The sequence below is a fragment of the Danio rerio genome, chromosome 10 (genome assembly GCF_052040795.2).
Source record: "Danio rerio strain M-AB ecotype USA chromosome 10, GRCz13ab, whole genome shotgun sequence".
NCBI lineage: Eukaryota > Metazoa > Chordata > Actinopteri > Cypriniformes > Danionidae > Danio > Danio rerio.
The window spans coordinates 5,755,343-5,768,718 of NC_141030.1; the positions used below are offsets into that span (position 1 = coordinate 5,755,343).

General features: G+C 39.0%; 1 protein-coding gene and 1 long non-coding RNA gene across 3 annotated transcripts in view; one reads left to right on the forward strand and one right to left on the reverse strand.

Annotated features, from left to right (window-relative positions):
- The window catches only part of auh (AU RNA binding methylglutaconyl-CoA hydratase), a 53,550-nt gene that overhangs the window by 37,528 nt on the left and 2,646 nt on the right, over positions 1-13,376 (forward strand). The window contains exons 7-9 of one of the 2 annotated variants that reach the window (XR_015500328.1): positions 823-1,010; positions 6,275-6,404; positions 7,413-7,774. Coding sequence is in view for 1 of the 2 variants with exons in the window: in NM_001003576.2 (NP_001003576.2) it covers positions 823-1,010; positions 6,275-6,325; positions 11,549-11,596 (287 nt within the window). In the remaining variant the exon portion in view is untranslated. 2 annotated transcript variants of the gene reach the window in all.
- The window catches only part of LOC141376294 (uncharacterized), a 72,442-nt gene that overhangs the window by 5,931 nt on the left and 53,135 nt on the right, over positions 1-13,376 (reverse strand). The gene's annotated exons all lie outside the window — the stretch shown is intronic.

Below are 13,376 nucleotides of genomic sequence, written 5' to 3' on the forward strand. Positions count from 1 at the left end.
CCGTTGGCATAACTTAGTTTAGCTGCAGGAGTTTTGTTGAGAATCCTTTACGATTAATTTACCGTGACAAATTTAATCTCGGTTTATAGTGAAATCGGTTAATCGTTGCATCTCTAAATAAATATGATGTAGCACATTCAGTTGTAGTCCCGAGGGGAAATCCGCCGGAAATCTGTTGGAAACCAGATAATGGGCTCATCAAACTGGGCTCGGCTCAGTCGGAACAGGTACAGTTTCTGGAGGAGTTGATGAACTTACAGAGCTGGGTGCACCTCTGAAAGAATTTAGTGTTCAGACATGGCGCCGAATGAATCTACACTATTTTTCAGCCTTTCTAAAGCAGTTACTTCCTTAATAAAATCCATGTTAGCCATTTAGCAATGAAAGTAGACTCACAGAATCCATGTCTTGAATGAAGCAAGTAAAGCCAAAGTGTTCACGCAGCTAATTACGTGCGAATAATGCAATTTATTTGCACATGCCGCGTCTGATGCACAGCATAACACAGCATAAAACTTTATTCCACTGAAGAAAAACTGTTTTTTTTTTTTTTTTTTTGTATTCTTGAACAAAATCTGTTTGCTTCGGCTCTGGGACTGAAGTTAATCTCTGATATCAGTTTGACAGATTGTTCATAATGTTTAGCCACGCCCCTCCAAATGTTAGTTTGCTGCAAGTGAGAGATAAGAGGAGGAGCACTAAAATAAAGCCCCACCCCCACTCAATATTCTGTTTCATATGTGGAAATACATCATACTGACTTCTGGTCAATGCAGACTTTAATGAAGCTTAATGAAATCTTGCTCTATATTGTGTCTGTAGGAGGAACTCAGCGTCTTCCACGAACTGTAGGAGTGTCCATAGCAAAAGAGCTGATATTTGCGGCAAGAGTGTTAAACGGTGAAGAAGCCAAGAGTCTCGGCCTGGTGAATCATGCTGTGGAGCAGAATAAGGGTGGAGATGCTGCGTATCTGAGAGCTCTGGATCTTGCTCGGGAATTCATCCCTCAGGTATGAAGAGACACTTAAGCGGAGTTCAGACTGCACGATTTTCAAAAAATAGTCTTGCCACGGATGTTTTCACACTGCGTGACTATCTGAGGTAGCGTTCCATCGCTGCTGTGTTCACACTTCAAGATGGATGGGGGACGGGGGGTTTCACACTGCATGACTTTACAATAGGACAATTGCCAACAGCTTTGTCTGGTTCTTACAACCAAACACATGCGAGAAGTGACATAAAAACAACATGATGTCATGTAGTATATCTTTAAATTTGCTGTTCTAAGTCTTAAATATTTTTGCACCGGTCTTGTTTTTGCGATGTCCATGTAACGCTACATCTAATACTCATTTAAATTCTTTTTGTTGTTGTTGCTAGGTTTTTGGGGTGTTGTAGTTCTTTATTTCACTAGTCCAATTGTAATTTGCAGTATTGCAACTACAAAAAGGTCAACTTGCAATAGCCAATCAGTTTTTGATATTAAACTCAGTGCGCGCGGCGAATGTGACATCATCGCTGTGTTTGCGGAAGTTCGCTTTGAGTGCGCGCGACATGATTTCGGCTGGCAGAGCATGCCGTTTTTTCACTGACCAATGTCGCAAGCGCAGTTTTATAAGTCAGGAGCGCTGTAATACGAGAAAGCGAATCTCTGCTCATGCGCTGGTTTCCTTTGTTCTTGGACAAAACTGCTTGCGATCTCTCAAAACACAGGCTGCTTATGTAGGAATGATCTGCTCTCGCTCCGTCGGACTCCTTTCGTGCTTTTGCTCTCCAGAGATGCTTCAGCATACTTTTTTTGTAAACTTTGCAAAAACCTGAGGAATAAGTTTGTTAAAATAACAAAAAAAGAGGCCCCCAAAAACATCTTCAGTGATAATGATTATCTTTTTATTCGTCTGATTTTACTTTGTTTTTTTGGACCGACCTGTCATTTAAAAAAATATCTCAATGGTGAACGTGTCAAGTATAAAAGCCTTAATCCGTTTTGTGAGTTGTGCGATGCGGTGCCAGGTGAAAGTATAAATCTGCATTAAGATGTTTCTTTTTTCTGTAGTTCAATGGTGCATTTAATCAGACTTTAGTACTGTTCAATTTAAATAACTTTATTTTACCCCTAATTTTGTGCTTTTACATTTTCTCTCGCATGTTCTTGATATTGTGATATAGGTCTTAAATTTAATACTTAATGGTCTTAAAAAGGTCGTAAAAGGTCTTAAATTTGACATTATGATATCTGCAGAGACCCTGCTACATAATGAAAAAGAAGCCTTTAGTGGGGTAGAACATGTACTTCTTTTACTCACCTGGGTTTTGAAGGGAATTAGCAATTCAACTTTTTCTTTTTCGACCCGGTTGTGGTATTGCTCAGATGACACTTCAGGGTGCTCCTGTCAAATTTCCACTAGTTTTTTCTCCATTTCTTGGGTCCAAATTGACGGAAATGAAGCCCTTAACTTCCCCAACCTCCGGCTGGCCTGCAGATACCCATATTAGGGGATGATGCTCTCTCATTGGTTGTAGGTAGTTACAGGTGTTATTTTCAATCAGAAAATATTTTATATTTCACGGCATGATTTGAATCCAGATATTTAGCATGCCAAATTTTTCATGGGTGTCGGTGACTCATCTGCGATTCTCTCAAATTGTGTCGTTTATAGTTCACACTGTGTGATTTCAGGCATTTGAAGTGAGTCAAATCGGGGCTAAAATCATGCAGTCTCGGCATTAGCATCCAACAGTTTTTATTCCCCAAAAAATGGAAAATAATACATTTAGTCCTGGTTTACTTGGCATTCACACTGCCCAAACATCCAAAACAAAGCCCAAACATCCAAAACAAAGTTGTGTGCTGGGGCTGAATGTGCTCATTGTATGTCACCACTGTACATGTGATGGAATTTTTACTGGATGAGAAATTTTAAGGATGTTATAAAATGTCATACACAGAAAATCTGCCACAATTTTTTATTTTTTTAAATTGGTTACTTTTATCCATTTCTAAATTTGGACTTTTAGCAGATTTTAGGGCGTACAGTGAAACTGCAATGCCTGGTTTTTCACCAGAGTAATTCATTATTATGGTGTAGGGCCTCCTTTTGCTGCCAATACAGCACCGATTCATCTTGGTAATGACAGAAACAAGTCCTGTACAGAGGCCAGAAGGATTTTGACCCAATTTGCTTGCAGAATAGTGGCCAAGTCACTTTTTGATGCTGGTGGAGGAAAACGTTTCCCGACTCGCTCCTCCAAAACACCCCCAAGTGGCTCAATAATATTTGGATCCGGTGACTGTACAGGCCATGGGTGATGTTCAACTTCATTTTTGTGTTAATTAAACAACTCCAGTCTTGCTGTGTGTATTGGTGTATAATCATCCTGATACATGGCACCACCTTCAGGATACAATGTATGAAACATTGAGTGCACATGGGCCTTATGAATGGTTCAGTGGTACTTGGCAGTGACGCGCCCATCTAGCACAAGTATTAGGCCTAGGGAATGCTATGATATTCCAGCCCAAACCATAACTGATGCACCCCATGCTTTACTTTGGTCATCCAACAGTCTGCTTGGTACGCTTCTGTGGGGCTTCTCCACACTATAAATCTCCCGGATGTGGGAAAGACAGTGAAGGTGGACCATATTTCAAGATTTTCACTGCTTGCAACTCACATTTGGCATTTATATGAATGGCCAAAGGTTTAGCTTTAGCAGCCCAGCCATGTATATCGACCCTGTGGAGCTCCTGACGAACGGTTTTGGTGAAAACAGGAGAGTTGAGGTCTACTTTTAATTCTGTAGAGAGTTGGGCAGCTGTGGTTTTATGTTTTTAAATACAATCCAGGTTAGCAGGACATCCTTTTTAGTCACATTTTAAACAGGACTCTGTGATAATACAAATGATGATGTGCAGCAATGAATGACCCGAGCTCAAAGTTTGTTGTCGTCTTTTGACAAACAGCCACACACCAGGAAGCATGAATAAGATCTGCTGTATGTCCTCTATTGTTGTTTACGAGGCTGTTCACGTCATGTCTAAATGTCCTGAAAGTGCTGCTTTCTCTACATTTAAAATAATGAACTTGAGTTTGATATGTAAACTGACTGTACGAATATCTTGCGAGAATCATGTCAAGTGCAACTGTCTATAGTATACGCCACACCTACCAAGTAAGGGGGTTGTCGCTGAAGCCTGGAGACCTCCAAGTGGCAGGGATTACACCGCAAGTAAACTGGTTTAAGAGTTGGTGTAGGTGTAGTAGACATTAATAAAATACTACAGGTTACTGTGAGGTTGTGAGGTTGAGTTGGTGTAGGTGTAGTAGACATTAATAAAATACTACAGGTTACTGTGAGGTTGTGAGGTTGAGTTGGTGTAGGTGTAGTAGACATTAATAAAATACTACAGGTTACTGTGAGGTTGGGTTTAGAGTTGGGGTTGGTGTAGACACTAATAAAACAGGACAGGTTACTGTAAACTTGGTTTTAAGGTTGGGGTTGGTGTAGACTTTCATAAAACACAATAAAAACAATAGGTTGGACTCTGTGTCATGTATAAGACATTAAATAAATGAAAACTCCAGGAGGTTGGAGCAATCTGCAATAGTGATGTGCAAATTTTCTATTTCTTTTATATAGTTATATAAGTTTATTTACTTTTATATAACTACTATGACAATTATCTCCTCAGGTACAGAATATGTGCTTTATTCAGTTCTAAATGCTACTAATGGGAGTTTGAACAACCTATTTATTGCCATTTGACTGAAAGCAGCAGCTGATCGTTCACCTTGGATTTTGAAAATGAAATAACCAGCAAAGGGTTTGAAAATGAAAGTCAATGATCACTCAGCCTATGTACTTTAAATAATGTTAATTATGTATTAATTAGATTATAACCCATACCATTTAGTCAGGAGTGCAGTGGCTGATATTTAAATGAATGGCTGGTATTTATATGCTTCTGTCATGTGGTGTTGCGTTTGGTGCAGACAGCCAAATCGCTTGTCGCTGGAATCTTGTCATGTGTAGTGTAGTGTCAGTGTAAGATGTCTTCTGTTTATGTTATGTTTCAGTCAAACCACATCAGAGTCTATTTGGAAATGAACTGAGACCCATCATTTTTAGCTTTCTCTGTCCACTTGTTTGGTCCACACCAAAGTTCAGGGGTCTGTTCTTCGTACGTGGATTACTCGGTTAGCTGGATTTGGATGTTGACGATTTGACATGATCCAGGATCGTTTCGTTCTTCAAAGCTGATCCGAGAGTTGTTGTCATAGCAACAGTTCTGGTAGGTCAAACCTGATCGGGAGCAGGTTCAATTCATATAAACAGGATTAGATCGGCTCAGTTCAAGCAAAGACAATAAAGTATGTTCTGAATTCTGATATTTTCTTACAGTAGTAATTATATACACTTGGGAAATGGTAAATATGTTTTAACTATATACATAAAGTTATAGTTATTAATAAAAAAAATAAAGTTATACATATTAATAAAACTTATGCAATCTGCACCATCAAAATGAAAGTACAAAGACTGCCTACTGGTGGTGCAAAGAGAAAACTTATTGATATGAACTTTTTAGATCGCTTTAGTACAATGGAGTTTTTTTTTTAAAGCAATAATACAATTATGCAGTCATAAACATGTTTTGACAGTTAATATGCCAGTGATTTGATGCTTCACAAAGGTTGCAGACGCCTTTATATCAAAATGCTTTTGTAAACAACCAGTTATTCTTTACACCGATTAAAAAACGGCTACTTTAATAAAGAAAATCTTTTCTAAATGTAGAACTAAATACAATGATATGCATTGAAATACATGATGAATACTATTGACACATGAAAGTGTAAAGTCTGCAGCTCACAACAAATGTGGAAGGTTATTGCGTGTCATATTTAACAAGCCGTTTACTGCTAATTTGATGTAATTTTGCTCACATGGATAATTGAATATTAATCAGATGATGTCATTACGCTGCTATGCCGCCAGCCAATCGTTGCATTGCTGATTATAATTTCGAGGATCGATAGATCTGTCCTTCACAACACACGCAGCGATCTCAGATCAGTTTATTCAGACATTCTAATCTGATTCGCGAACTTGTTTGAAGAACCAAATTAGCCAGAGATCAGTTATCGAGATGAAAAGATCCAGGATCTGCCAAATCATCTTAGATCATTTAAGCGAGGTACGAAGAACCGACCCCTGATGTCAGTTTTCATGCTTATTGTTTTTATTCATTGTTTTGTTTTTGTTTTTTCAGGGGCCAATTGCTGTACGAATGGCAAAGTTGGCAATCAACCAGGGAATAGAGGTAAGGCTGCATTATTTTTGACTTTCTGATCAAACAAATATTTTCTTGTACTTTTTTGTTTGTGATTTAATGAGTGTCTGTGACTTTAATGTACTACTGCACATCATCATCTGTGCACACGATGTGCGCTCTCGCGAGCAAGGTCATGACTACAGCGCACGCGCGATCAGTTCTGTCTGCTCACTCGCTGATACTTCTCTCTGTTCGCACATAACTTTTTGGATTTTTGTCAGTCCTGGGGCGGGACTTGGTTTACTTGTTATCTCTTATGCTACTGGTTGCTCACCCTTTCCGCAAGTAAGCTGGGATTGGATGCAGGTTATGATGCAGCTTTCTCTCCTCAGTTTTACTGTAATAAAGTTTGTTACAAGAATAGATCTCATTATTTTGATATGTCATTATATGACTATATTATATGAAGATATTAATTCATTATTAAGATATTAAGAAATATCTCATTATTGAAAGTAAGTCATCATCTATTATTACTAAGAAAGTAAGTCTTTTATAGTTTCACATTATGATAAGATATATCTCCTATATGTTTTATTTAATGGGGAAAATAGCTGCCCTTACCATACAGATCAAATGTGAATCATCATAACCTGCGTCCAATCCCGGCTAACTTCCAGGAAGGGGCGAGTAACCAATAGCGTTAGAGATAACATGTAAACCAAGTCCTGCCCCAGGACTGACAAAACTCCAAAAAGTTTTGCGCTGTAGGCTTGACCTCAGATGATGATGTGCGCACAGGGGATCTTTACACGAGCTGTAGTTTCCTCGTGTGTAGACCTGTAATCTGCTCGCGGTTCACTTCTCCTCACGCATAAACATCACTGCTGCGCTCGATTAATTTTGGCATTGATTCGCCGCCATACATCAAACACGTTTTTTGACACTTTAACGTAGGGGTCACCAAACTTGTTCCTGAAGGGCCGGTGTCCTGCAGATTTTAGCTGCAACCCTAATCAAACACACCTGAACAAACTAATCAAGGTCTTGCTAGGTATACTTGAAACACCCAGGCAGGTGTGTTGAGGCAAGTTGGAGCAAAACCTTGCAGGGACACCGGCCCTCCTGGACCGAGATTGGTGACCCCTGCTTTAACGTGTTTGTGTTGTACATCACCATAGACGGATAGTTTCTGTTGAGGTAGTTTTCACAGGAAACACCAGTTTGGTCCATTATTATTAACGTTTTAAAAGCAGTGTATTTAACTCTTTTCCTGCCAGCGTTTTGTTGTTGTTGTTGTTTTTTTAAGTTAGCCACCACCAACATTTTGATGACTTTCACCTAATTAAGACTGCCCTCAGAATGTTTTCTGCTAGGAATATATGACCAAATTATATAACAAAATAAAGACCTAACCTCTGCATTATTGTGTTGAACCTATGAAGATAAAATAAAAAAAAATATATATATTTTATTTTAAAATGCAACATTTTTGACAAAAAAAAACAAACAAACAAACAAAAAACTGATAAATGTATTTTTCTAAAATAGGTGCATTTTTAAGATATATAGTTTATAAATTGCGTGTAGATAAAAGATTTATAACTTTGTCCAGATTGATAGGATGGATTAATTTGGGACGGTGTGAGCCCAGGTATAGAAAGGAGTGAGCTGAAGGAAAGTGGAGTAAAACTCTTTATTTTTACACGCAATCTGACTATCACTTTCCCTGATTATCTTTTGATTAGCTTCCCTTACTGTAATATACCTAATACACGGATTGCGGTAAAAACTTGTCAGTGACACAGAAACATTGTCTCTTAATTGACCTGTATTCAATTCAATTCAATTCGATTCAGCTTTATTTGTATAGCGCTTTTACAATGTAGATTGTGTCAAAGCAGCTTCACAGAAATGGTCATAGTAACTGGAACAGTGTAGTTCAGTTTTTAGTGTTTAAGTTCAGTTCAGTTCAGTTTAGCTCAGTTCAGTGTGATTTAATCATTACTGAGAGTTCAAACACTGAAGAGCAAATTCATCTATGCGTAGCTTTACCAATCCTGAACCATGCGAGCCAGTGGCGACAGCGGAGAGGGAAAAAAAAACTTCACCTGATGGGAGTGAAGAAAAAAAACATTGAGAGAACCAGACTCAGTTGGGCATGACCATTTTAATTTCTCCGCTGGCCAAAAGTCTTGTGCAGAGCTTCAGTCACCGCGGTGGAGGCTAAGGTATTCTTGTGAGGAAATAGTTAAATTGCACACAAACTTTTTATATTGTTATTGAATCATCATTTTGAAGCCATAAATATGTTTGGAATTTTATTAAGAAATTAGAACTTAAGCATACATTTGATCCTGTAGGACAGGCAAGTAAAGACACAGTAAATATACAACACAGTGTGCATATTTAGCAATATGCTTCCCTTCAGAGCTAATTTCTCCAGCAGACTAATGAGTTCATGAACACTACACTTTTATTAATTGATGTGTTTGAAACACGGATTGGTTACAAAAGAGAAGAGGACAGAAGAGCTGGTCAGTTCATGTTTGCTGATGCTAACATTTATCTAAAGCGTTACAGAGATAGACGAACCACATTAAAGCATGTCAAAATATGTTTGATTACATTTCATGATAACAGAAATAATCTGAAAGCTGATCATTTCTTTCATTTTAAAAAGGCACAAAGCTATTTTATTCTATCAGATGTACGTCATGCAAACCGTTTGTTAATCAGCTGATAACAGCATGAAATAAAACATTGATTCTTGTTATTTATGAAAATGAGTATCAGTAATAAAAAAAGCAATCAATATTATTAACCCAGTCCTAAGATATACTGCTTTGCTGCATCCATTCCATGTATAAGTTTTCCAGCAAAAGCATGTTTGAATGTGAAGTCATGTGCAGCTGTCAATTAAGTTTGCAATGAGAGTCTGCTTCATGACATTAGCTTGACCTCAGAGGCCAGCCTGTCAACACCACACCACCCAGAGGAAGTGAGCTGATAGAGCAAAGACCGCTGCATAGTTTCTGTTGATGGCATTACAGATAAGTGTATATCTGCAAAAATATGTCTAAAGGAATGATTACTTTTCACGCAGCTTTAATAGCCTGGAGCAGATTATTAAAGTTGTGGTCAGTGACTGTTTTTGGTTAAAATAGAGTCATTTGAGAAAGTACAGTGCATCCGGAAAGTATTGATAGCGCTTCACTTTTTCCACATTTTTAAAACAGCCTTATTCCAAAATGGATTAAGTTAATATATTTACTTAAAATTCTACGCACAATACCCCATGATGACAATGTGAAAAGATTTTTAGAAATTGTTGCAAATTTATTAAAAATAAAAAACCTGTAAAATCACATGTACATGAACAGTATTCACAGCCTTTGCTATGAAGCTCTAAATTGAGCTCAGATACATTCTGTTTCCACTGATCATTCTTGAGATGTTTAGCAGCTTAATTGGAGTTCACCTGTGGTAAATTCAGCTGATTGGACATGATTTGAAAAGGCATACACCTGTCTATATAAGGGGCCAGGGTTGATAGTGCATGTCAAAGCAAAAACCAAGCATGAAGACAAAGGAATTGTCTGTAGACCTCCGAGACAGGATTGTCTTGAGGCACAAGGCTGGGGAAGGTTACAGAAACATTTCTGCTGCTCTGAAAGTTCCATTGAGCACATTGTCCACCATCAGCTATAAGTGGAAGATGTTTGGAACCACCAGGACTCTTCCTAGAGCTGGCCGGCCATCTAAGCTGATTGATCGGGGAAGAAAGGCCTTAGCCAGGGAGGTAATCAATAACCTGATGGATCAATAATCAATTCTGTGGAGAGAGGAGAACTTTACAGAAGGGCAACCATCTGTGCAGCAATTCACCAATCAGGCCTGTATGGTAGAGTGGCTGGACAGTAGCCACTCCCCACCTGGAATTTGCCAAAAGGTATCTGAAAGACTCTCAGACCATAAGAAACAAAATTCTCTGATCTGATGAGACTAAAATTGAACTCTTTGGCGTGAATGTCCGGTGTTATGTTTGGAGAAAGCCAGGCACCGCTCACCACCAGGCTAATACCCTCCCTACAGTGAAGCATGGTGGTGTTGGCATCATGCTGTGGGGATATTTTTCAGCAGCAGGAACTGGAAGACTAGACAGGATAGAGGGAAAGATGAATGCAGCAGTGTACAGATACATCCTGAATGAAAACCTGATTCAGAGTGCTTTTGACCTCAGAGTAGGGCGACGATTGATCTTCCAGCAGGACAATGACCCAAAGCACACCATCAAAATATCAATGGAGTGGCCCAGCCAGAGCCCAGAATTAAATCCTATTGAACATCTCTGGAGATATCTGAAAATGGCTGTACACCATTGCTTCTCATCCAACTTGATAGAGCTTGAGAGGTACTGCAAAGAGGAATGAGCAAAAAATCCCAAAGACAGGTGTGCCAAGCTTGTGGCATCATATTCAAAAAGACTTGAGGCTGTAATTGCTGCCAAAGGTGCATCAACAAAGTATTGAGCAAAGGCTGTGAATACTTCTGTACGTGTGATTTTTCAGCTTGAATAAATTTGAAACAATTGCTACCTAATACGGTAATTAATTAATTTATATATAACTAGGGGGTCTGAATAGTGACTGCCGGTTAAGAGGGGTGACTAGTTAAAACAAGCTAAGCCAATCGGAGCAGAATGAACTTTTAGAAACGAGTCATTTATACTTTGGTTGAGACCTATTTATTTCAGTTAAAACTAAACCAATTATTTAAAAACTTTGAAAGTAAAATTTGAAAGTAGCAATTAAAATTTTCCGAAAACATCACAGGCATGTTTTTGCATTGAGCCTGTTTGCTACTAATCAAGTCCTACTGTTAAAAGGTATTTCAGCTTTTAAAAAGCTTGTCTTTATCTGACCTTCTTTAGAAAAGACGTCATTGTTAAAATGGAGAAAGAGCTCTATTGAGCGTTTATTGCCAAAGGCCATTTATTTAAAATTCAGTTGTTTCCCAGAGATGAGTTTTTTGTGAAATGCAAAGGTTACCTACAGAAGAAGGTCTCCATTCTTCTGTGTTGTCATGAGGAGCTCGCGCACGTTTATTGGTTGGTTTGTTTCTACGGCTTCAAGGAGAAAGGAGTGTGTGTGTTGTGTGGGCATTCAGACTCAAGAGCAGCTAATACAGTAACTGTGGTTCGGAGGAACATTTAGCATATGAAAACTAATGACGCAAATGGATGTTGACGTTGTTCTTGTTTTGTTTCAGGTGGATTTAAAGACCGGATTAGCTATTGAAGAAGCATGTTATTCTCAGGTATGTTTGCACAATGACAATTTACATGAATCTGAGAATCTAAATAAATAAGATTTTGCTGTATGAAAATATCAGGATTCGGAACAATTAGGACCTACAAGCAAAACCCTCATTCATCTACATATTATATTTTAAACCGCACATGATGCTTTAATTTCGAGTGTAGTTTATAGGTCAAATTGTCCCTAATTGGTTTAAACACCATATGCCTAAAAGCACATTTATATAAACAAAATAACCTGGTGAAAACAGCTAACCTTACAGCAGCAGTTCCTTTCCAGAATGAAAATTGTCAGTTACTCACCCTCCAATTCTTGCAAACCTAAATGACTTTCTTTCTTCTGTTTGCCATCGTGTTCAGATGCTCAACAGAAATGACTGATTGGCCTTAAAGGGCCATGAAACCCCCTCGTTTCAGCAGGGTGTTTTCACACCTCCACTTTGGAAAAAGTCAGAAAAGTGGGGGTGTCCAGCTCTGTTTAGGGGGGAGTGTCGGAGGAACTAAAGTGGGAGGGTGTGGGAGTGTCTATTTGGGCACGCGCGAGTTTCAGTCAAAATACACACACAGGAGAAAGAGATGGTGTTTAACCTACATGGACATCTGTAGTGGAATTATTTGCCAAATTATTAACTGGTGGACTTTAACTGCAGTTTGGCTCTTTCATTCAGGGAATTCATTCATGTCCCTCGCGACAAACGCGATATTTGATTCGAGGATCTGCTCTAAGCGTGTATTTTTCATGCAATGTTTGATACCGCACGGCGAATGACAGAAAAAAAACTCCGCATTTCCCGGAAACTTAGACGCACACGGCAAGTAACGTCAGAAAGCCGCGTGTGTTATTCCGGTCACAAAATGCGGTGCTAACATGTTTGCCCTCAGTGCAATAGTTAACTTAATTCGATACGAACAAACTGAATAAACAAAGAGCACTGGTCGCTCACTTACCAAATCTGTAGAGACAGAACAATCACCAGCAACTAGAGCCGCGTCTGAAGAGAAGACTACATCCGGAATCCGGATCTCAGCGTTTGCAGATGAGAACAGCTCTCAGGTAAACAATAATCCCCCTTAGACACGTAAGTTATTGTTGTCGCGCGTCGCGTACACTGTTAATCCACACGTGAGTCTGAGCTCTCACAGAGAGAAAATGAAAACGAAACTTAACTGCAGCAAAATTTAAAAGCAACACTTCACGCTTGTTTTGCCAACACAACGTGGCGTCTCTGTGGTGTAAAGACGGTGACACTAATGAATATTAATGAAGTTGCACAATAGAGCGCGCTGATTGGTTTGAACCAAGGCTTACTCATGCATTAATGCATCACACTGTAAGACGTAATAAGGCACACTCTGGCACAGACGCCCAGTCTGCACGCTGGAATATAACGCTATTATGTCATGACCGTGACGCAGCTTCAAAAATTCGTTTCAAACAGGAAGTACGAATTTGCTTGAAATAACGCAAAAACAACCAATTTACACTTTTTAGTGAAATATAGGTGTCCTAATAGTGTTTTTAGCAGTGTGGGACACATATACGACTGTCAATAGCTCAAAAAATGTGTTTTGGTGTTTCGTGACCCTTTAAATGTCATCAGTTCACCAAACTCACCGCTGTTTACTGAGTATAAACCAAGCGGCAACCTCAGGAAGCCAATACGGAAGTAACTAAAACTGCAATTCATCTGAAATTCCGCTAGTCCTGGCCGCTCCTGGCTCCAAAACAGAGCAAATTTCAATTGAGCCCACTGTTAGAATGGCCAACTTTACAGCAGA